Below are 23337 nucleotides of genomic sequence, written 5' to 3'. Positions count from 1 at the left end.
AAAAATTAGCATATCATGAAAAGGTACTCTAAACAAGCTCTTAACCTAATCATCTGAATCAACTAATTAACTCTAAACACCTGCAAAAGATTCCTGAGGCTTTTAAAAACTCCCAGCCTGGTTCATTACTCAAAACCGCAATCATGGGTAAGACTGCCGACCTGACTGCTGTCCAGAAGGCCATCATTGACACCCTCAAGCAAGAGGGTAAGACACAGAAAGAAATTTCTGAGCGAATAGGCTGTTCCCAGAGTGCTGTATCAAGGCACCTCAGTGGGAAGTCTGTGGGAAGGAAAAAGTGTGGCAGAAAACGCTGCACAACCAGAAGAGGTGACCGGACCCTGAGGAGGATTGTGGAGAAGGGCCGATTCCAGACCTTGGGGGACCTGCGGAAGCAGTGGACTGAGTCTGGAGTAGAAACATCCAGAGCCACCGTGCACAGGCGTGTGCAGGAAATGGGCTACAGGTGCCGCATTCCCCAGGTCAAGCCACTTTTGAACCAGAAACAGCGGCAGAAGCGCCTGACCTGGGCTACAGAGAAGCAGCACTGGACTGTTGCTCAGTGGTCCAAAGTACTTTTTTCGGATGAAAGCAAATTTTGCATGTCATTCGGAGTCTGGAGGAAGACTGGGGAGAAGGAAATGCCAACATGCCTGAAGTCCAGTGTCAAGTACCCACAGTCAGTGATGGTCTGGGGTGCCATGTCAGCTGCTGGTGTTGGTCCACTGTGTTTTATCAAAGGCAGGGTCAATGCAGCTAGCTATCAGGAGATTTTGGAGCACTTCATGCTTCCATCTGCTGAAAAGCTTTATGGAGATGAAGATTTCATTTTTCAACAAGACCTGGCACCTGCTCACAGTGCCAAAACCACTGGTAAATGGTTTACTGACCATGGTATTACTGTGCTTAATTGGCCTGCCAACTCTCCTGACCTGAACCCCATAGAGAATCTGTGGGATATTGTGAAGAGGAAGTTGAGAGACACCAGACCCAACACTGTGGATGAGCTTAAGGCCGCTATCGAAGCATCCTAGGCCTCCATAACACCTCAGCAGTGCCACAGGCTGATTGCCTCCATGCCACGCCGCATTGAAGCAGTCATTTCTGCGAAAGGATTCCCGACCAAGTATTGAGTGTATAACTGAACATAATTATCTGAAGGTTGACTTTTTTGTATTAAAAACACTTTTCTTTTATTGGTCGGATGAAATATGCTAATTTTTTGAGATAGGAATTTGGGGTTTTCATGAGCTGTATGCCAAAATCATCAGTATTAAAACAACAAAAGACCTGAAATATTTCAGTTGGTGTGCATTGAATCTAAAATATATGAAAGTTCAATTATTATCATTACATTATAGAAAATAATCAACTTTATCACAATATGCTAATTATATGAGAAGGACCTGTATATGTAGGGGAGAACGGGGTTATATGTCACATGGGCTGGTTGTCACAATCGTTATATCTCTGAACCAGAAGGCGCTGTTGTGACATTTTGTAAATTTCCAGAATTGGGATCAGGTCACCTACATAGTCTTCCTTGGAGTTAGACTGCTGAATTTGAGAGGACTGTTTGTGTTTTTCATGTCAAATTGAAAATATTTAGCTCCTCAGTATTTTTCTTCTCGGCTTTTACACAATGGGTTTATAACAAAACACTTGTTACCCATAAAAAGTGTGAAGGTTAAACTATAGTTTAGATTGTGGTTAGCAAGCTAATTAGTTGTCTGATGGTTGTTGGCCTTGATGCTAGCAATAAATTCAAGTTGGGGTTGGTCGTCACATTTTTTGGGGGGTTGGTTGTCACATCTTATCCAAAGGCTGCAGCCAGAAAAGGAACCCAATAACGAAATAAATTGTCAAGCTGTATCCTCACTGACACCCCCGAGAAGGAGAGGATAGAGCAGGAAAAGGCAGCTAGCATGCAAAAGAAAAAAGACCAACAAAACAACCCAGTGCATCCCAAACTAGACCAGCTGCCAAGGCTACAGTAAGTAATGTAGGCCTATTTGTCAACTTGACAATGTAATTAAACTTTCAAATGTAGGTCTGCTTTCTTGCCTTCTTTTTAGGATTATTCCCATTAAGATAACATTGTGACAAACAACCCCATAGTGTGTGACAACCGAGCCCTTGATGGAGTTGGTTATCACAATGTGTAAGGGTGTCTTTGATGATTAATTTCCTCTGTATTACAATAAAATAGAAAAAGTGAGGGGTACACATTTCAAGCCAACACATTAAGCTTCAATTTAATGTAGGAATGACTATTGAAATATGTTTAGGTGATGAGCAATTCTCACTAGAGTAAAAAGTGTGCCTACTTACCCCGTTCTCCCCTATATTTTGAGGCATGTGTAAATGTACTCCCCACATATACATAATACAGAGTTTGTAGAGGGGGTGACTTTCCCATTACTTACCATGATGCACTACTCCTTTCAATCCCTGGATAATGGGGTCCACAGCAGGATTGTCTTTTTGCCCCAGCTGCAGGGAAATGTCCAGAGACAAAGGATTACACAAAAGATTACAAGACTAGAATAATAATCCAACAAAATGACTAACGAAAATCAATATGAACAAAATAGAGGGGGGTGGACACACAAAGGGCTAAATCTCTACAATAATAATCTAGCAGCATCTAATACCATTTTATAGTGACATTTGTGTAATTGTGTGAGACTTTGTAGGTTGACTGCAGACTTGATTCAGTCTGTTGTCTCTGGCACGCTACTTGTTAATATTGTAAATATAATGTGTACATTTGTAACGGCAGATTATACAAAAAAAATATATATAATAAAATGTCCATGAAATTTACGCCACCAAATAAAGGAGTATTTAACAGTATAGCATGCTTATTTGTGGAATATTATTATTATGACTACATTCATTTTTCCATTGAAATTATTACATTTTTAGACCTCTGTACGCAACATGGCACTAGGCCTATAAATAAACACCATCTATTTATCTGATTTTCATGACACTGAGCGCATCTCCTTTTATGAGCTTTTTGTCCTTCTGTAGCTGGAGGTATCCACTGACTATATGAGGCAATTTGGCCTTTAGCTATAGTGTCTACAGAAAACTCACACCTCTTTATCTATAAGCCTGACTGAAAACTGGCAAATATTGTCAAGCCCCACACTTGACAATATTCCCAATGTCCTACTTACGAGACAAGACTGGACAAAACAGTGTTGGGATGCGGGGACCAAAGTCCCCCTTGCTCAACATTAATTCAGGTCAGTCAGAGGAGAATAATTGTGTGGAAGTGAATGCTGAATGTGGATAATATGCACACCTTAGAGGCCGTTAATGGGCCTTTGGGGAGCACGGGAAGAACCCTCCTCATTGATTAGAAATGGTATATCTAAGCCAATGTGTGTGTGTGTCCGCTTAAAAACCTTTTGCGTTGTAAACTGCTATTCAGCGGATTGTGTACGGTGGTGCTAATTGCAGTAAGCAATAGGGCTGTCAGGACCCAGCGGAGGCATTTAGGTCCTTATACACATGTGGTTTTATCACTGTCTGTGTGTGTGGACCTAAATTACAAACACCTGTGTCCCCATTCCAGCCTCCCTCTTCCTGAGAGCTGACCCTTGACTATGTATCATTAAGCTGAATGTTTGCCTGCATTGATCATCTGCCATTAAATCGCAAAGATCCTGCTAATAGAAATTAAGAGTGCAACATGGAGAGGCACCCTGAAGGGTCAGTGCCGCTGGTGTGTGTGGTTGTTCATCGTTCATAAATCTCTGAGATGTTTTTTTACAGAAATTAAGACCATTCTTGTCCATTAAGAGCCCTATGTGCGCAGACCTTCAGGGGACAATTTGCAGTATCTCAGTGAGCAATCTGCAACGTGCCACAGAACAGAAACAATGTGCAGCTGCTAGGTGAAGACAAACGGTCACCATCACAACACAGACGCCGAAGACACTTCTAATAAATAGTTATCATTTACTGACCTCAAAAAGATGTTCATTTCATCCTTTTCATAATATAATTCCAACTGACTCCCCTTAAGGCACTAATGGCTCAACATGTCGGTTTTCCATCCCGGTACCATTTCCTTTGTAGGAATTCACATTTTCTGCTATTTTGTTTTTCGGTTCCTTTTAACCACTTTTTTTCTTTTAAGCTTGTAAAAATTTAGGGGGGGACATGAATGTGAGTGCCTTATTTCACAGTAATCCATTCCCACTTATAGTGGAGATGATTAAAGCTCCCATATTATACACTTTTCGGTACTATTATACACCATATTATATGGTCTTAGTGGTCACTAATACGTTTTTCTTTAATTGTTTGCTGAAAAAAACTTTCAGATAATTTATTGTACTATGCTGAAGTTCAGCTAATCTCACAATGGCCTATTTTTTAAAAAGAGCTGCAGCTCCCCTCGTAAATATACAATCTTTGCGCTGCCCCCGCCCCCTGTCCGGAAGCGAAGCCAGATACGCCTCGCCCTCTGTCTGTCAGGGCCGTGGACCAATAAGAAATAGGGGTGTGGGCTGCACAGTGGAAGCTTCTGGCTTTCCAGTTTGTGAGGTCAGAAAAGGGGAACATTCTGACTGGAGTATATTGGGTGGGGGAGGGGTGGTGGTTTCAGAAAGGGGGATTGTGAGAAAAGGAGAGTGTTATTTTTAAAAATATTTTGGCAGTCTCTAGGCACACCGTGGACCCATGGATATGTTAGAACACATTTAAAAAGTGCATTTAGCATAATATGTGACCTTTAAGGCTGGACCGAAGTGATGGACTGACATGCTGCCAGCTAGGGATGTCTATGTTCTAGAACTAGTGCACTTATTTAGTTTTATTTTCTTCACATTTGTCTTAAGACCTTCAGCGCCCGGTGATACTTTACCTCAAAGAAGACGGCCATGGCAGCAATGATGCGTCTTTCCTTGATGGCGGCGCCGAGGCTGTCAAAGTCATCTGAATTGTAAAGGTAGATCTGCATCTGGGGGTTGGGAAACATCAGAGCATAAACAGTTTGAGGAGTGGACAAGGAGAACCAAAATGTCCTCTCATCAATCAGTTGGGACACAGAGCTGATGAAAAGCTGTTTTGAGGGGCATGAAAGAGAGGTGTATTTATCACTCTCATAAATCTCCTATAATCTGTGTCATTCCTTTTTGTGTTCTGCCACTCCTGGAAGAGGCTTGAGAAATACAGCATCCCATTCCTCAGGGCAACTGTCCTCACAGTCAGACAGACAGTCACGAGTGAGCAGGGGGGAAGAACTAAAGGATTGTGCGCTTTCCCTTTGGTTTGAGATCTAACAGAATGCAATGCTTTTAATCATGACTCCCAATTACCTTAAATCACCCACAACATAGCTTTCTGATTGCACAATGAAGCCTAAGATGTGTGAATATAATATGAAAACCAGCATACACAGAAGAGATCGTATACCTGTCAAGGCTCAGGGTTCCAATATATATATAAAAAAAGAAGAAAATACAAAAAAGGATTCTCGTTCTGATTTCAAAGCAGAGATATTGTGGGTCGTGCTCAGCAAAATCAGCAAATTATTCTAAAAGTAGCAATTAGAGCCGTCCATCATCTCACAATCTGGAGCCTCTTTCAAAGGAAACACCCTTTCATGTCTGTTATGCCCCGGTCTAGGGGAACCTAGAGACACAACACAAATACTAAAATGCCCACTCCCCGATCCCCAAACCACCACACACAGACTTTACTAAAGTAAAATATACAGTACAGGCCAAAAGTTTGGACACGCTCAATGCGTTTCCTTTATTTTTATGACTAGTTACAATGTAGATTCTCACTGAAGGCATCAAAACTTTGAATGAACACATGTGGAATTCTTTGCTAAACCATTTCAGGTGACTCCCTAATGAAGTTCATTGAGAGAGCACCAAGGGTTTGTAGCGCTGTCAAAAAAGCAAAGGGTGCCTACTTTGAGGAATCTAAAATATAAGACCTATTTAAGAGTCATTTCACACTTTTTTGTTAAGTACATAATTCCATATGTCCCTTCAAAGTTTTGATGCCTTCAGTGAGAATCTACAACGTAAATAGTCGTGAAAATAAAGAAAACGTATTGAATGAAAAGGTGTGTCCAAACTTTTGGCCTGTACTGTATATTACTTTTATTTCAACTGAACAGTCATGAAAGAAAACAACCAAAGCTTCAGGGTGAGTTACTGCCAGAAAGACCTATAAACCTATATACATAGAATAAACAAATGAGACAAACTCTGGAAAATAAATGGCAACTCACACAACTGAATATAATAATTAACACATAGTAAATAACAAAGGAAGTGGTTCGGGAATCAGCGAGCTGCTGCTGCCAATCATGCCACTGGCTGAGTGAATCCCGCGGAGCCTTTGAATGCCCGGAGGCTGATAGTGAGCCAATCAGCTTCCGCCACTTATGGAGCCAATCACTCGCACCTGCACCTGTATAGAAAAGCTCATGCACGCACAGAGGTCTCACTCCCACAAACCACTCTCAGACGAAAACAAAAGGAAAACAGCACAGAACAAAACAGAACTAGAAACATACGGCCCAGGGTCGTATCAACGTCACTGAACTGAGTTAATTGAAAATATGGAAAAGGTCATAGATGTTGATTTAATTAAAGGCTGTGCTTGCTTTATTCTTTTTTTCAAGGAAGAAACCACAATTAGCTGTACTGACAACAGACCCAAAAACAATAAACAATGCGTACTAAAGGCCTAAACCTGTTACAAAATGAGTCGATCTAGATCATTTAAGTGATCAGTTTCTCTCAGAGTTCCTTTAACCGTGGCCTCTAATTGAACTAATTCGTTGTCTGAGAACTCAGCAAGAGGGAGCTCCGACCATTCATCACCCTTCAGATGTTAGTAACTACATTACCTAATTAAGATGGCCCCCTCAGGCTTCATTCATTCACTCTGCTTGGCTCATGTGACCTGCTCTAGTTAACGGCACACTGGAAAAACCTGATATTCAATTATCAAACACTTTCATAGCAGCAAATAAAAACAAATGTTGCCAAAAGCAATTTGAATAACTTGATCACACGCTTAGTTTCCCCCGCATTGTTTGTGAGCTCCGGCCCAAAACCCCCCTGCCTCTGTGGAGTAAACTTTATTCTCATCCACGGATATCTCAACAGGAGTTGTTGATTGAAAGAAGGACGGACAGGTGGTCTGACCAATCTCTAAGCTCTCTAAAGGACATTCAGGCATGTTTGTTTTTGTCAGGGAAAAATGCACCATACTGTTGTGGGGAGAAATATGTGACAGGCAATCTGAAAATCGTGACTACCAATAACCAACGACAGCTTGCGAGAGATCAGAGGTAACTGGAGGGAACTGGAAGACAAAAAAAATATATTATTTGAACTTTATAGTGTAGCTCCAGTTCTCTCTGTGGAGCAGACAGCCCATGCAGTTCACATCTCCTGAGCCCTTCTTTACTCTTAGTTACTTTTATAGCCCCTCATTGTTTTTTTTCTCTCTCTCTCTCTCTCTCTCTCTCTCTCGTTTCTCGGCAACAAAGTGAGTGCAATCACAAGTGCTGAAAGTTGCTCTGCATTCCCAAGTTCCATTTAGACACAAACAGGTGGAAAAGAAAGTCATGTTTGGCATGATTTCCCAAGACGGCGAGAAATTTAAGCAAGACAAAAAAAACCTACAAGATATAAGGTTGTGCACGGAGATATCTCAGATTTATCACAGCAGCACAAATGTAGTTTTCTTTCCTTTTTTTAAACAGTATGATTCACTCCCTCCAATCACACATAACCATCCAAGTTTATTCTCTCACCAGCAGCCCCTACAAAAGTGCTAGAACACTGGTTTGGAACTAACAAAATTTCACTTGATATGTAAATGAGGTGTTGCTGAACAATTCAGATTACCCACAGATAATGTCATAGGCAATTAAAATGGGACAGTACAAGACAATACAATGGGGTGACAGTGGTTTTCACGTCAGTAAAGAAAGATGCAAATAGACAAAAAAAATATATTCACCAATTCAGACTGCAAGACTCAAAACACTGCTGTAGACATTTGCTGTACACCTATCCTTAGCTTTTTCCAGACGAAAAAAAAACCTCAATCACTCACTTTCCAACACCACTGATGGCTTTGCTGGCTTCAGTAAATCCATGCTCCACAAACCATGGTAGTAATTTCGTTCAGGCATGTTTGACAGCTGCAACGTATTCATATATTTTGTAGTGTTTCCTGTAGTTGTTTTTTTTCTGTATATACATTTGTTTTATCTCTGTATGCATCTCTGTATTTGGTATGTGTTGCCAAAATGATGAATGGATTTTTTCAATGCCCTGTGTTTTATGCCTTTGCAATTTTTTTTTTCTCTTGTAAATATTGCATATGTGTTGTCAGTAAATACTTTTTCCTAAATCTGCTATTGGCAATGTGTTGGGCTCTCTCTGACACTGCTACTGCATATTCCTAATCACCTTTCCGTTGCAGCTATGCTTTCAGTGCTATACTGGAGCTTTTCCCTTGCTGAAAACGTACTGTACCGAGAACCCACCCTCGCACTTCATACATCCGCAGTACCGTGTGTAAACGCATATACCCTTCCCAGGTGTGATTTGTAATCCATGTATAATTAATCTCACCTCGGTGACACCCTAATATATTATAAGAAAAGATCTCCTTGTGGTACCCTGGAGCAGAAAAAAAAGCCACTGCTTCATTTTTCATTGTGCTGTTTGAGCGAACAGGTGGTCTATCTATTGATTTCCCCACTTCACTCCCACAGAAAAAGACCCCGGTTAGAATAATGTCAATGTCAGGAGCCATGGGCCAAGCAGCACCATAGGGCTGGTTTTACACATGACCATGTTACTTACAAAAAGGAGAGCAGCTTCATAATAGTCACTGAATTTGTCTTTTTTTCACCCCTTGTACATGTGTGAACTATATTTATGTTTGTTTTCCTTTGCTTCCAGGCAGGTGGGAATATTTAATCTGTTTTCAACTGTAAGAGTATAGGCTTTATGCAGTATGTTACAAGCGGCTCTGAGAGGAATGTGACTCATTTGGAGTGGAGGGATAATTAGACAGCAGATTGGAAAACCGTCTCTGTTTAGCAGAGACAAATAAGCCCAGGATCTCAACCCCCAAGGTCATGCTGTTCAACTCTCAAAGAACAAAAAAACAACAATAAAGACATCTGCCGTAAAAGATCAATGCAAACATTTAGAAAAGGTGGAGTTTCTTGCTATGCTCATGGTTGTCAGATGTAATAGAATTTCATATACATCAAACTCTGTCAAGGTATAAATATAAAATATGAAAATGCCACCAAGAAGTTGAATGGCCAAAGGCTAGAGCCTGCATAACCACATTCCCTTTTCAACAATTCATCATTTCACTCTCTCACCTTCGGGTTGCCGACTGTGAAATAATACATCATGTTTGATGCATGTGATCTGACTTGTCGATAAAGATACGAATCATTTTCTAAAAAGCCCCCTGCATTGTGCTGTATCCCCATGTATGGTGCACCATGTAGGCTACATATAGAGTAATATCTTTGCAGATATGTGGATGGAAGATTCCTTTAGTGTACTCCCTGTAAGAAAAGGTCAGGTCCACAGTGCATTTTACTGGAGAATATGAATCTTTTGTTGTCCCCATTTTATAATTGTATCGTTAATTCCATTTCAATGTAATTTCTGCATGGTGTCACTTACGAAACCTCAGTCGACATCACAGTGCCGAAGGTACAAAATGCCTGCCTGCAAAACAAAAAGATACAGAGGCAGTTGTGTTCCCTCAGCTGTCAAAACATTAAATAGTAATTAATTAAGCTACACACTAATTTATTAAATGGACTGTATGGCCTTCTTCATCTATTTATTTATTCTGACCTTGTTTTTTGTATTTGCCATGATGGCTTGTATTCAGTATTTATCTTTTGATAGTAATACCTTTTTGTATGCTTTTATTCCATGTTCCTATGTCTGGAGCACTGTTGTCACTTTTATGTCACTGTCTGTCGATGTTGTTAATGTTGTCTGTTGTCTGTGTGTGTAAGCAGCCAATTCTTTTTAACTGCAACCAAATCTACCCTCGGGTACAAATAAAGTTACCTTACCTTACCTTAGTGTATGTCAAGTCAATCCTAGCTTGTCGGCATGTTGCTGACATGCATGTTAACAGAATAAATGTTTTTTTTTCTTTCTTTTTTTTTAAGTGGGTCACCCATCCTTATGAAAAATGTACCAGACTCCCTTTGCGTCCAATTGGCAGAGCTTCACTCATGATTGCTGCTTTGTATTCAGTAGTGCTTTCGGTCTAAGGTGCCAGCACATTAGCATTAAATACACAGATTCCATGCATGAGCACAAATACTCACAAGTAATCTCTTTCTTTTGTTTATCTTATGTGGCCAACCATCAGGACATCATGTTTCATGTTTCTTTTTATCTTGACAAACTGATCATGGGAAAACGTCATACCACAGTTGTCACATGAACAGTAGTATATTCATTTATATATTTTATATTATTTTCCTATATTTTAGGTTCTGCACAAGCTTAATGAATGTCTTAGAATGTTTAGCTTTAGTTCTGCACAATTTGTTATACTGTACATACTGTATTCATAAGAGCAATAAAGAATTTCAACTAATACACCAGTGTGTAGATTTGATCTCCTATTTTTTGCAAAATTATTATTTCAGTCTTCTTCTTTTAGTTAGCAACTTTATATTTTTTTCCCATAGCCCATGGCAGGATTGTATCATTGAGTTCCTTATTATTATAAAAGGAGCATTGTCTTTTTAATTTTCAAGCACATTAGCTTACATGTTCTTTGACAGAGAGGTCAATGTAAAACCCTTACACTACACACAAAGACGTTTTAAGATACTAATCTATAGTTCACATCTATAAAATTACGTATCTAGAGGGCATCATTTTCCTGTTCATGCTCAGCTTTTTTTTCCTTCTTCTTTTTTCAAACAGCTGCCCAAATTGGTCATTAAGAAGAATTCCTTCATCGTATTCAAGAGCACACCATCAAAGCGCCCATATGCACAACAGCTTTGTAATGGCTGTTTATAATCCGGTGCCCTTTAACACTACGCTGAACACAAAATGATGTGGCAAAAATAAATCTAATTACTCAGCATCAAACAGCCATGCCTGCAGAGAAGGCTCCAAAGAACAGGGCCAAGAAGCAAACACAGGACGACTTTAGCTGTGTGTTTGGAGATAGGACAGAGAGGCACACCAACAGGCATTTCCTGTTTTCACACACTGTTATATTTACACTAATTATTAACCATTTGTCAATAAAGGGGTTGAAAAAAAAGAATATTTTATACAACACCACAAAATGTCAGAGTAGGACACATTTTCACATTCATTTTAGATAATGAATAGGAATGGCATTGTAAATGACAGAAATTTGAAAGGCACTAATAACCAATTCTCCGCACCACATAAAAAGTGTGGGATTTCTGCATTAATCCAGGAACCTGAATACATAATACCAAAAGGTTTCAGACTTAATACCCTTTTATATCTGCCCTACAAGAGCTGGTTATCATTTCCCCCCTGCTTTTCCATTATAACTTGCAGCACACTTGTTTCTTTTGTCTGTTTCTCGGCTTTAGTACTAATGGCATTAAGACATCGCTTGCGACCTTGTGCAACAAAACATTCAAAGAGCAAGAAAAGTAAGATATTATGCTTCAATGCTCATTTCATTTAAACTCAACAACAAAACTTTATCCGTGACACGGAACCGAAAGAGGGAAGGAATTAAAGATATTATTATTGTTGATTTGTGAGCCAAAAGTTGGCTTTAGATTTAAAATTCTGATCTGTGTAACTTAAAGCAATGCAACAATAGCGTCCTACAATGGTCTGCAAATCTTTAGTCCTCAATGGTGCTACTTGGCAATTAGGTAAAAAATGTATTTCAGAAGCATCAATGAGTTGCATCTAATCTGCACCAACTCTTAGCCACTATTGAGCTAGTGATAACGAAAATCCCTGTAGAATGTTTTAAAAAACAATAACACTATTGCATTTTAATAACTATTGTATGCCACAGACCTGATCTACAAGCAAAAGTGAATTTTAACTTTAATTTTGAATGGCATTCAGTTAATGCTAGATTATTTTTAGTGTTTGTTGGTCTCTATAAAAAATGATAATATCATATTCATATATTATTTAATTTTTCATATAAAGCACTACAGTAAGTTGCCAGGCTCCAACATTCTATGTTGACCCTCGAGGGCTCATATTGCACATTTATCAAAGTGTATCGTAGTGACAAGATGCTTTACCTCTACGGGGAACCTTCTGCCACTTATGCTGTGCTCTGAACCTGATGATCCATTACTCTGGCCCCAGTGAAACTCCATCTTCTCAGCCTTAAAACGCCCCGGCAGTCCAGCACCTCGCACAAAGTAGTCATCCTTCAGGAGAACAGCAACTGGAGATAAAGAGGGTTAGGAAAAATAGCATGAAATCAGGCTAAGACGGAAAATGAAGTACACTCCAGCAATGGCAGAAAAAAAGGGGGATTAATAGTCAAAGAACTGATTCTACTATTGCTCTTTTTATTTTACGCCTATTATCTCAAGATCAAAACTTAATTCTTAGTTTATTAATCTTCATCTTTTGTGGGGGGATGAGAACTGAATTATCTTATCATCACAAAATAATTAATTTAATAGATTTTTGTTGTAGTCTCAAAATATTAAATATAACTGTTTTCCATAATAAAACGACACACACGACAGCCTGCTTCTGATCAGTCAATTGTCTCCCTCTGTGACATTGTCAGTATGAACAAAAAAACTGGATAGCGACATACAGTATAGAACACCAATAGGGCAATCGATACTTGGAGAGGGTGAAAGAGTACCTCTGATTTGTTTTAATGTTTGATGCATATGTGAACTTTGCAAACTTTTCCTTTTCTAAATAAACTTGTATTTATCATACTAGATGTGAAAATAGAAAATTTCCTTGAAAATGTTGAATGTGCATTGTGCCCGCACATAGAGCAAAACAGTGCGGTTCCTTAAGTAAAAATCTCAGTAATATTCTCTAAAGTGGATTTGATTATTAGCCATAATGTCAAAACCATCCAAAGCAGACTTACCACGAGCTACCCACGTGTGAAAATTGGGTAAAAATCCATCAAGGCGAACCACTATGGTCCAAAAAGCTTTTTTGTGGAGCATATTGAACTGGACTATTGGGTCAATTTAATCAGACTTATGGGGAGGGGTGTGGCCTATCAATAAATGCGTATTTTTAGTTAAATGGTTTTGGCATTTGTGGCGCCCCCTATGGGTTGCTACTAAGTCCCGCCGGTGCAACAAAGCTTTGGTCTATGGTGGCTATTTTTTTCAAGTTAATTGTCAAATCGTCAAAGACAAGGTTTTTAGGCCCTCAGGGCTGTGTAAAAAATGTGGGTTTGATAAAGTGAAATGTTAAGGGGCTGCCCCTCTTGCAGGGACACAAAAGGCTGCAGTGAACACAGATTTGTATTATTACACATATATATATTTATATTTTTTTTATTTAACAAAATGTAACAAAATATTTAACAAAATATCGAATTATCTGGACTCTGGCTTTGGGTTGCCAGGTAGCAACATGTCCCTCTTGCTGTTCTTATATCCCTCTTGACAGCTCCACAGTTTTCCCTGACGCCCTGCCCCTGTGACCAACCCTCTCCAGTGTTTCACATGTCTGTAGAGTGTGTGGTCCCTTGTGAGATTGCCCCCAATGTCACTGCTCATCCCACTTCCTGGCTGCAAACCATGAAAAACCTGGAGACGACCAAGTCTAGCTTTCCAATTACAAGGATGCAATTTTCATCAGACGTACTATATATTCTCATCCAAGTTATCAGTCGGCGCAGCTGTGATTTGAGGTGAGCAACACGCCACTGTGTCTCCAACCCTTTCTGTTTTCAGAGTGTAATAATATTATGGATTAGAGTTTTGTTTGAATGCCACCATCAGGCATTCAATTTACTGTCTAGGGACTGGGCCAGGTGATCATTCAGTTTAAGTACACATGCACAAAGTCAGCAACCCTAGATGTAAAAACACTAAGGGGTGCTGCTTCACACGTGTTTATGCTTTTGGACAGGTAGTTGAGGTTGGATTTATTTTTTTTATGTCTTTATACAGTCAGATACACCAGTCCGTGTTAGGAATCCTATCATCTTGTTTATGTATTCAATTTAAGAAGCACCCTGAGGTTTCTTCCTTTGTAATTTGCTTTTATCTTTGAAAAGTCTGATCCATGCAATAAATAGCTTTATATTTTCCAAAATCCACCTGTGGGCCTTACGATAAATGGGGGCTGACCACCGTTTGTTTGTTAAGGAGCCTCTATGTTGGGAAGCATTTCACCATCACAAGTGAAATTAGAGGTAGGCACGTGCACAATGACGCCACTGATGTTGACGTTCTATTGGGTTGCTATAGAAAGATGTGGAGGCAAAGCCTCTCTCTTTAACGTGACATTTGTAATGCCATGAGACAGACAGACAGACAGACAGACAGACAGACAGATAGACAGATAGACAGATAGACAGATAGACAGATAGACAGATAGACAGATAGACAGATAGACAGATAGACAGATAGACAGATAGATAGATAGAATGGGTGGATATATGGATTAATTTCAGGTGTATTTAGATATCAGTTGCCTTAGACTTTGGAAGTAAATTGATATAAAAATGTTCTGCAAAATGAAACTCTGCAGCCATAATCCACCAGTTAACCTTAATAACCTCAAACATTACAACTGCTGCTAGACATCGGATGACACTGCAGATTTGAATGGTGCTGCTATCATCCAAAAAAAAAAAGGTCCAGCATCTCCAAAAAGTTTAATTTCGGTAGAGAAAAACACAATATTAAGTTTGATCATCGTACACTTTTTATATCCAGCAGGGTTTTCAAAGGTCAAACTAATTTCCTAATTTATAGTGGAGCATTCAATACTGTGCCTGATGTTAAAATACAGACATTGCTGCTGTTACTGTTACATGACAACAGCAAATTGGATTCACCTTAAAAGTTCAGCCTGTCTGGTTTCCTGGAAGCCAACATTTGTAAATGTTTCCAGCGGTGTCATGTACAGGTGAGTTTAAGCTCCGTCAGTTCTCCAGCTATCCATTGCACCTGAAACACCCTGGTGTGACAGGGCCGATTATCATCCAGTCCTGGCTGAGGTTACATGTTAACGTATCTAGAACCCTTAACCACATCTACATTTGACATCATTAGCCAGATTAGAGCCAGTGCTCGGTCGGCTGATCCCCCGCATTTTACAGGGGGATTTGCTCAGCCTCTCTGGATAAAGGACAGCCCACTTTAATCAACAAACTAAAAGGATAAGCATGTGTACAAGCAAACACAGACTGCCAGTAAACACGGATGACATGATGAACAAACTGTGGCGAGGAAATGGGTGACATCAAGGTAACTAAAAACAGATCACCATGCCGACGATTGCTAGCAAGAGAAAATTGTGGTGAAAGCGAGTGTGAGATTAAGAGAAAAGGAGAGGTTTGAAGAGGAGAGAACCTTGTTGGATGAGGGATGAGCTGAGCTGCCTGTTGTGTGGCAAGAAAGAATCTGCCAACAGTATTCATGTGCCCGCGCTGCTTAAGCCGATGGCACTCAATGAAGGAAAATGTCTTAGATACAGGAGATTTCCAAGACTCAACAGCATCAGGTCAAAGTGAAAATCTGTATGCATAGCAAAGAACTAGCCCTCACATGGTTCTATTTGTGCAACCCCTTTGCAAACACACATTTTCACAGGGAGGCATGGTAATAAACTCTTTTTACTGCTGATGTTGAAGTAGTGTAATCCCGTCCGCAACATAAGGAAAGTCAAGGAAAGGGGATGTTGGCTGGCCCTGGGAGTTTCATTAGAAGTGCGTGTTTGAACCCTCCAACAGTAGAACAGGAATTAGAAGCTAAGCCAAAAAGACCTTGAATCACAGCCAGCGAAAGAAGGGGAGTGTGTGTGAAAGTAAATCCTTGATCAATGCAAATGTCTCCTGGGTCTTTCGATTGCTCATGAATTTGGTCGAGGGGTTGTTTGAATTTTCACTGAGAAATGTTTTGTTGAGGAGCACTGCTTGAATGGCGGCCAATCAGCTCGATCTCGAAGTAGATCACGGCACAAGGGAACGTTGGGAAATCAATCTCCATGAACTTTTAAGATCTGTTCACTCGGTTCTTAATTACAATGTTGACTTTTAAATAGTACGAAGGATGTTAAAGCCCTTCTGGGCAGCATTGGAACATTTCAACTTCAGTGCCCCATATTGTAAAAAAAAAAAAAAAAAAAAAAAAAAAACACAATAGCCGACAATTATTCAGAAAAAAGTCAATCTTGTGACTTCAATAATAATAATAATAATAATAATAACAATAATAATAACAATAATAATAATGTCATGTTTTACTTTAAAGCAGCTATAGTTTATATTTTTGAAATGACAACATGATAATGTGAAAACAATGTGACGAAGTGAAAGGGGTCGCTCACAAGTTATGAACCTAGAGAGAGTTAGGATATGAATCTAAAGCTCCTCTAGGCTTTACGGAGATGTATAGTCAGTTCAAGCTTATTGTTCAACTTTGCCACTTTGGTTCGCTCTCACTGCTCTCATAGCGTAGCGTTTGGCCTCAGCATGCAGCCGTTTTAATTGAAAAACCTCTAAACCTGCTACCTGCTCAGCACCAAACAGCATATAGACACAGTTACCGGCTATAGCTGGTGAACACATACGAACATTTAGCAGCTAAAGGGCATATTTCCCTCGGGAAAGACCATGAATAAAGTACCGTTGGCCAGAAACATAGACACCAAATGAATGATAATGTTTCTCTGTAACTGCTGGAATGTTTAAATAACAAATGTTGTGTTCACATTTTGTTAACCCTGCCCACAACAAATGGTCCAAAAAAGACAAGACAGCAATATGGCATTGACATGAGCATGTTGCTGGCACTAGACACATTTTACTAACATTTAAATCAAGGGTCTCACTCTGGTAAACTTCTGACTAAAGGATGTATGAGACTAGAAGTATCCCCATACATAGGGCTGGGCAATAAAACAATAGCAATTATCTTAATAGCATTTCCCTCAATAGAAATGTAATACATGTTCAATAAGGGTTTGATATAATTAAACCACCATACAGTGGGAAAGGGGGTGTGCACTGCTGATGCACCTAAACCGCTGGTTTGCACTTGCCATTAAAGAGATGAAGAAAAAGAGGATGAATAGCCAGTCATGACACTGGAATAAAAGTATTGGCTAACGGAATGGTAGTGGGATCAGTAACCAGTAACAGTGACCCTGAAGAAAACACAGTAGGCTGCAGCTCAACGCAGGAGAAAGCCACAGTCCTCAAGAAGATAGGTCTCTCAACTTCAGTAATGTTTATAAATGCTAAATCACCTGTTAACCCTTTAGGCGCCACAGTCGCAAAATTGCGACAAGACGCTTTACTGAATCAAACAGCTGTTTTCTCTAAATAGAGTGTTATATTTTGTTCAAACTCCCCTCCACTAGTTGGCAGACATCCCATACCTAGACCTTAGCTCAGAAAAACGTCATCCTTCAATGCAAAATATTCGCGGAAATCCGGAAATCCCATCCCAAAAAAAAAAAAAAAAATCCCATCAAAACTTTTTTTGTCATATCCTCCTAGCGATTTTTTCTGGTTTTATTGAAAACTTTTGTGGTGTTTGGAGACTCTGACGTGAAAGCACGTTTCACTCTGCAGTTACTGTGCTCATTGCTCAACGAGCAGCGGGTGCTGCCGCGAGCCCCTCCCCGACCAAAAGCACTGACAGGCGGTCAGTCTCGGAGCAGCCCCTCGGAGCAGTCCGAGCCGGCCGTCAGAGCAGAGAGGTGACACACCTCCGCGTCCAGGCTGCAAATGAATCGCGCAGTTGTTGGGTGTGAAATCGGAGATAGTGTGCCACTAAGCTATTTATGCTGAAGCTGGATTTAGGAGTTATTGAGAGAATATGGCAAGCAAAAGTAGGGAGTTAGTGTGCACTCTTTCTACGGCCCCGGTGCGTCCATGCGCAGCAGTGGTGCAGCCATGTGACGCAGCATTATATAAATGTATTTTTAATTTCATTTAATTTCATTTAACTTTTATTTATCCTCGAGACCAATTGAGGGGTGACCCTCATTTACAATGACGTCGAGTTCAAACAAATTCAAGGAAAAACAACAATACATACAATATTCAATGCAAATACATCAAGTACACAACAGAGAGAAAAAAACTATTGAATATGAATATATATATATATATATATATATGTATATATACATATATATATATTCATATTATCATATTATAATGGTAATAATAATAATCATAATAATAGAAGACAAAAGTAAATTAAAATGGGTAAAAAATCTAAAATCATAAAAAGTGCCTGTTTTGTGGTGTAGTTCTAGTTTACAACTGTTGGCTTACAACATAGTGGACATCATAACAAATGGATGGAGGGGGTGAACTTGATGAAATAAGTTCAACTCTATTTCAAAATATCAGGTATTTCATGGAAATTACATAATCCAATATGGCCGCCGCCATATGACGTCATAATATGCAAATTAGATGAACAAATTTATTCCCTAGATAAACTTCAGGACATTCTCAATATTTGTCTCATTAACTTTTTGTCTCTATCTCAAACCACTTTCAATCTAGAGCCTTCTGAAATTTAGGTGTCAAAATAAAGTATTTTTCAAAATTAAACCCGGCGCCTAAAGGGTTAATACACAAGGATTTTTGTTAGTGGACGATTCACAAGCACCAGGCCAAGTGGAACAGTTTAAACGAAAATACACCGCATGGCTTCACATTTATTGTGATAAATAGCCTATCGATATCGACTGCTGTGAAATTTTATCTTGATAATATGTTTGGCCATATCCATTCGCCTATAGCCATACCCCTTCATCGTCTAATTTAGCAGTCCAAGGAGAGTAATGACTGAGGAACCCAGGAAAAAGAAGTCCAAGTCCAATGTTTTCCCTATGTTTGTTCAGTGGCAGCCCTCCGCCGTTGTAAAATCCCCCTCTACTTATTCTTCAAAGTAACTTAACGTAGCGTATCTCCTTCAAATAATAAAGCAGTGTGTAACATAATAACGTACAGAGAGTGATGTGAGAGAGAGTGGGTCCTCAAGCAACAGAAAAGTGGCAGTAAATGCAGCAAAGCAAAAAGAAAGATTTATGATGTGTGAACCATTGCAGGTTGAATCCCCATTGCACAAAATACAGAACTCTGTTCGGCTTCTGAGGACCACAACACTCCGGCTACACAATTACACCGAAGATTCAGTCATCTTCAACAACTCAAGTACAATTCAACAACAAAAGATTGTCAATGAGAGCACATGGATGAGATTGGAGTTGGCAAACACAAAATTTCAAGGATGCATCGTGATGGGGGGGACAAAAGATGGCTCAGGAGTATGAACATTTGTTCAACACATCACAAAAGATCGAGTTCATCAACAAACTGTATTCCTCCAAATTAAGGTGATCAAATGTACCCCTGAAAATAGAGTTTGGAGAAAGTGTATCCACTGCTATAGGCTTTTCTATGTAGTTTTTTTTTCCGTGGGAATGAGCATCAGAAAAAGCAAGTCAATGTGGGGAGCTAACAAGCCATAATATGATTGATCTATTTATTCATCATGATTGAATTTTCCAGATTTTGTTTTCCACCTTTAAATGCTATTTTAAATTGTTAAATATTTAATGACACGTTATATTCTGAAGTGAATTTTGTATTAGTGATGTAATATTTAATTTATTATTCAATCAAAAATGTAATGTTTCAAAAGTCTACTTTTCACGACATGTCAAGGCAATTCCTAAAGGGCAGAATTAATAGCAAGCTTTAGTTTCATATACAAAAAAAGAAAAAAAGTTCCTCATTTTGGGCAGACTGTTAATGAATAATTTTTACAATGCTGTGAGGGGAATTATAAGTTGACCTTTTCTAAATAGCGTTTGCATGATAATATTCTGTGTTAATATTGTGCCATATTCTAGATTTTCACAGCATTTAGCAATCTAAAATTCCTTCTGTACTGCTTGTGCCTGAAATTACATCCAGCCGTGTTATTTCCGACTTTGTAAATAAGCAGTCCGTAGCATCGCTCAGCTGTCCCAGTGGCATTGGTTGTCATGGAGGCAAACAACTCTCATTATGATCAAATGCAAAAAAAGATGAAACTACTCTCTCTGAGAAAAACAGTGCCAAAAGCAGGGGAGATCAATTAAGGTCAGGGTTTTCAGACCAATGGTCCGTGGATTAGCCGAATGCAAAACAAAGTGCCAATGTTATGAGGTAGCAGTTAATAGAGAAAGCTTCAAAATGTTTTTTTTAAACATGGCATGCAGGCTGACACAAAGAGGATGGTGAGAGATAAAAGAGTGGCAGTACAAAGAAGCGAAACAAAAGAATGATTAAAAAAAAACAATGAATGAGAATGAGAATCTGAATCATGAAGGATGATATGTGTGATTGTTAAGGGCTTCACTGAATCATTAGAGCTTGGTTTTGAAATGTAAAAAACATTTCAAGTGGTACAATTTGATTTTAAGATTCACAATTTCTTATTGTTCTAAAATTCACAAGGAGTGGGTGATCGATTACATCTTTTTTCACTGTATGTTCATTTTTTGGATGCATTGTCAGTATGTGTGACACTGTAAACTTCCTGGAAAGTCAATTAAAAGCAGTTTATAGATAAATTGACCACATCTTTTATTGTCTAATCAAGAGAAATAAATACAAAAAAAAATTAAAGCCTTTCATAGCAATGGCGCAGATATCAGGTAAATCCAATATTGCCATAATGCTTTCCTGATAAATGATTTGCAACACTGGCTGGTTATTGGCCTAATACAACCAAAAGTAAAATGCAGTTTAATGGTATGGCAAAATCTCTGTCATATTGCCCAACTTATGACTCGCCCTCGAATGATTTGAACATTCACGACAAAAAAATTAAAAAACAAATATGCATTTAAATTCAGCATTTTTGGTATCCTTATGTTCGTGTGTTGAATGTTAAGAATGGACTAAACTGGTTTTATGTTACTGACCTGTCTTTCCAGTGTTTTTCATGGTGGTCTGGTTGGAGGACTCAATGTTAAACTTCTCAAACACCAGCTCCTGGTACTCCTCTGAAACTGAAGCTTGTACATCTGCAATGTCCACAGGTGATTGGTTCTTCGCAGCACATTCTGGGTATGATGCTGTCCAGCCTCGAGGTCCATGGCTCCCTGCAGGAATAGAAGAAACAAGAGCTTATGAGAAATGAAAACCCGTCCCCAGACTAGTGTAAGGATTCTGGCTGTAACGCACACCAAAGAAATTAGAAACACTGACAATATTACTGCTTAACAGAAATTGAGGGAAAGAGAACAATGCTTCTTTCATACTCGCTGCAGTGCCCGCTTAACTCATCCTGCAGCTGGGAAAACATGTAAACACAATAAAAATTCATCATCTGGCCACAGGCAATTCCAGCGTTAATTGTCCATATATGATATAAATATCCAAATGAGGCAAATTCCTACGGTGCTGCAGCTACTGAAATCCGCCTAGAATGGGTAAAGAGTTAATGTGGATCTGGGCACTTGATATATTTGAAAAACAAAAAAAACATTACACCAAATAGGCTATTCAATAGAAAACACTCCACTTCAACAATTCATGTGCAGTGCACGGCAAAGAAACTTCCTGTAGAATCCCCATCCACTGTCTGCTCTTTTAATCCTCTATCCCCTCCAGTGGCGCTTCTACAAAGGAATAATCCACAACCGACAGGGGTCCCCTTGATCTCTTCTCGGGTACAATGGGCCAATGCAACAACAAAAGCCGAGGGATCAGGGGAACAAGGAAGCATGCATGGATTTTAACTTTTCTGGGTTAACACAATATTCATGATCCCATTCAATGAGGGCAACTTTTCTACTGGCTCATAAAAACGATACAAAAATTCCTCTTTACTTAAATACCCTGGATCAAGAGCAGCTTTATGATTTGCTGTGTATAAACACCTGGCAGCCAATGACACTGTGCTTATTTTCAACAAAAAGATTCCAGACAAATTTGAAACATACCCAATGTTGTACCACATCAACCAGAGGACAATGGGCTGTGGGGTGTTAAGACACAGAAACAGGAATTATTTAATTCATCTCCCAAATGCAAATGTCCCTAGGTCAGGAACAGAGTTCCCTAAACACTGTTAAACCCTTGGAAATGTCATGGATTTGTCCAGTGACTTAAATTAGGATCAATTGTCTTCTTATCACCAACTACAGATTATGGACTACTGCTGTCTGGATTGCACATCAATCTTGGAATGATTTTGAGCTATATTTCTTACTAATGACTGCATTAGCAAGCAGGATGAGGATTGTCAGTCATGCATTTAGACTTACCAAAAGTCTAAATAGCAGTAAAAATCCAATATTACACTGGAACCAGTGAAAGCTGCTGTCAATCATAAAAACACGGAAGGGGTTTATATAAAACGGAGTTCTAATTTAAAAACATTTAAACAAAATGGTTTGTGTGCATAATGTTGTTAAGCCCTTATGTATAACACATATCTATCCATTCATTTACATTCTACTTTATTTTTGCTTGCTGACGGGTTAGGCTGATTAACCTTTAAAGCTCTATGAAAAGATATATTGTACTAACACAGGAGAAAATTATTCCCTTTAATGTATATTTTAAGCCTTGCTTGGGAGGCCAATCTAACTGAGAATCAGAAGCTGGATCAATATAGTAAATATAAAAAGTCAGACATCTAGCAAGCGAGAGGCAGATATTAGCTTGAGGAGTGAATAGACCAAACTAGGGCACATAAAGAAAACTGCACAGGGATTCCTGTGTTTCTTTGTTTCTTTTAAAGCAAAACCAACTCAATGCCAACTCACATTTCTTTGCCATTTAGCTTGAAGTCTTACAATATGTATCCATTTTGCTTCGTATGTTCATTATGGCTTATACTATTTAACTGGTCAAATAACTTATAGTGTAAGAAATATCCAAACTATGTTTGAAACCAGAGCTCAAACGATTAATCAGCAAGGTAGATGTAAGCTTATTGATGAGTAAAAAAAGAAATAGCAGAACAGATTAGGGATGGCCATTTAGAATTTTTTCTTTAACCGGTTAACCACCAGAATTAACGGTTATTAACCGGTTAACCGTTAAGATTTAATGTAGCCTATTTAT

At 39.1% G+C, this 23337-nt stretch overlaps 1 protein-coding gene across 2 annotated transcripts in view; it reads right to left on the bottom strand.

Annotated features, from left to right (window-relative positions):
* ca16b (carbonic anhydrase XVI b) overlaps positions 1–23337 on the bottom strand; it is a 126762-nt gene that overhangs the window by 35369 nt on the left and 68056 nt on the right. The window contains exons 3-6 of one of the 2 annotated variants that reach the window (XM_080026019.1): positions 21186–21365; positions 12323–12471; positions 4883–4978; positions 2427–2493 (exon numbers count right to left, since the gene is read on the bottom strand). In XM_080026019.1, the coding sequence (XP_079882145.1) occupies positions 2427–2493; positions 4883–4978; positions 12323–12471; positions 21186–21365 (492 nt within the window). The remainder of the gene's footprint in view (positions 1–2426; positions 2494–4882; positions 4979–12322; positions 12472–21185; positions 21366–23337) is intronic. The other variant, XM_080026020.1, reaches the window with a different exon arrangement.

Source organism: Ammodytes marinus, assembly GCF_949987685.1.
Source record: "Ammodytes marinus genome assembly, chromosome: 4".
Classification (NCBI taxonomy): Eukaryota; Metazoa; Chordata; class Actinopteri; order Uranoscopiformes; family Ammodytidae; genus Ammodytes; species Ammodytes marinus.
Note: the sequence above shows the minus strand (reverse complement) of the source record. Positions and strands in the feature narration are given on the sequence as shown.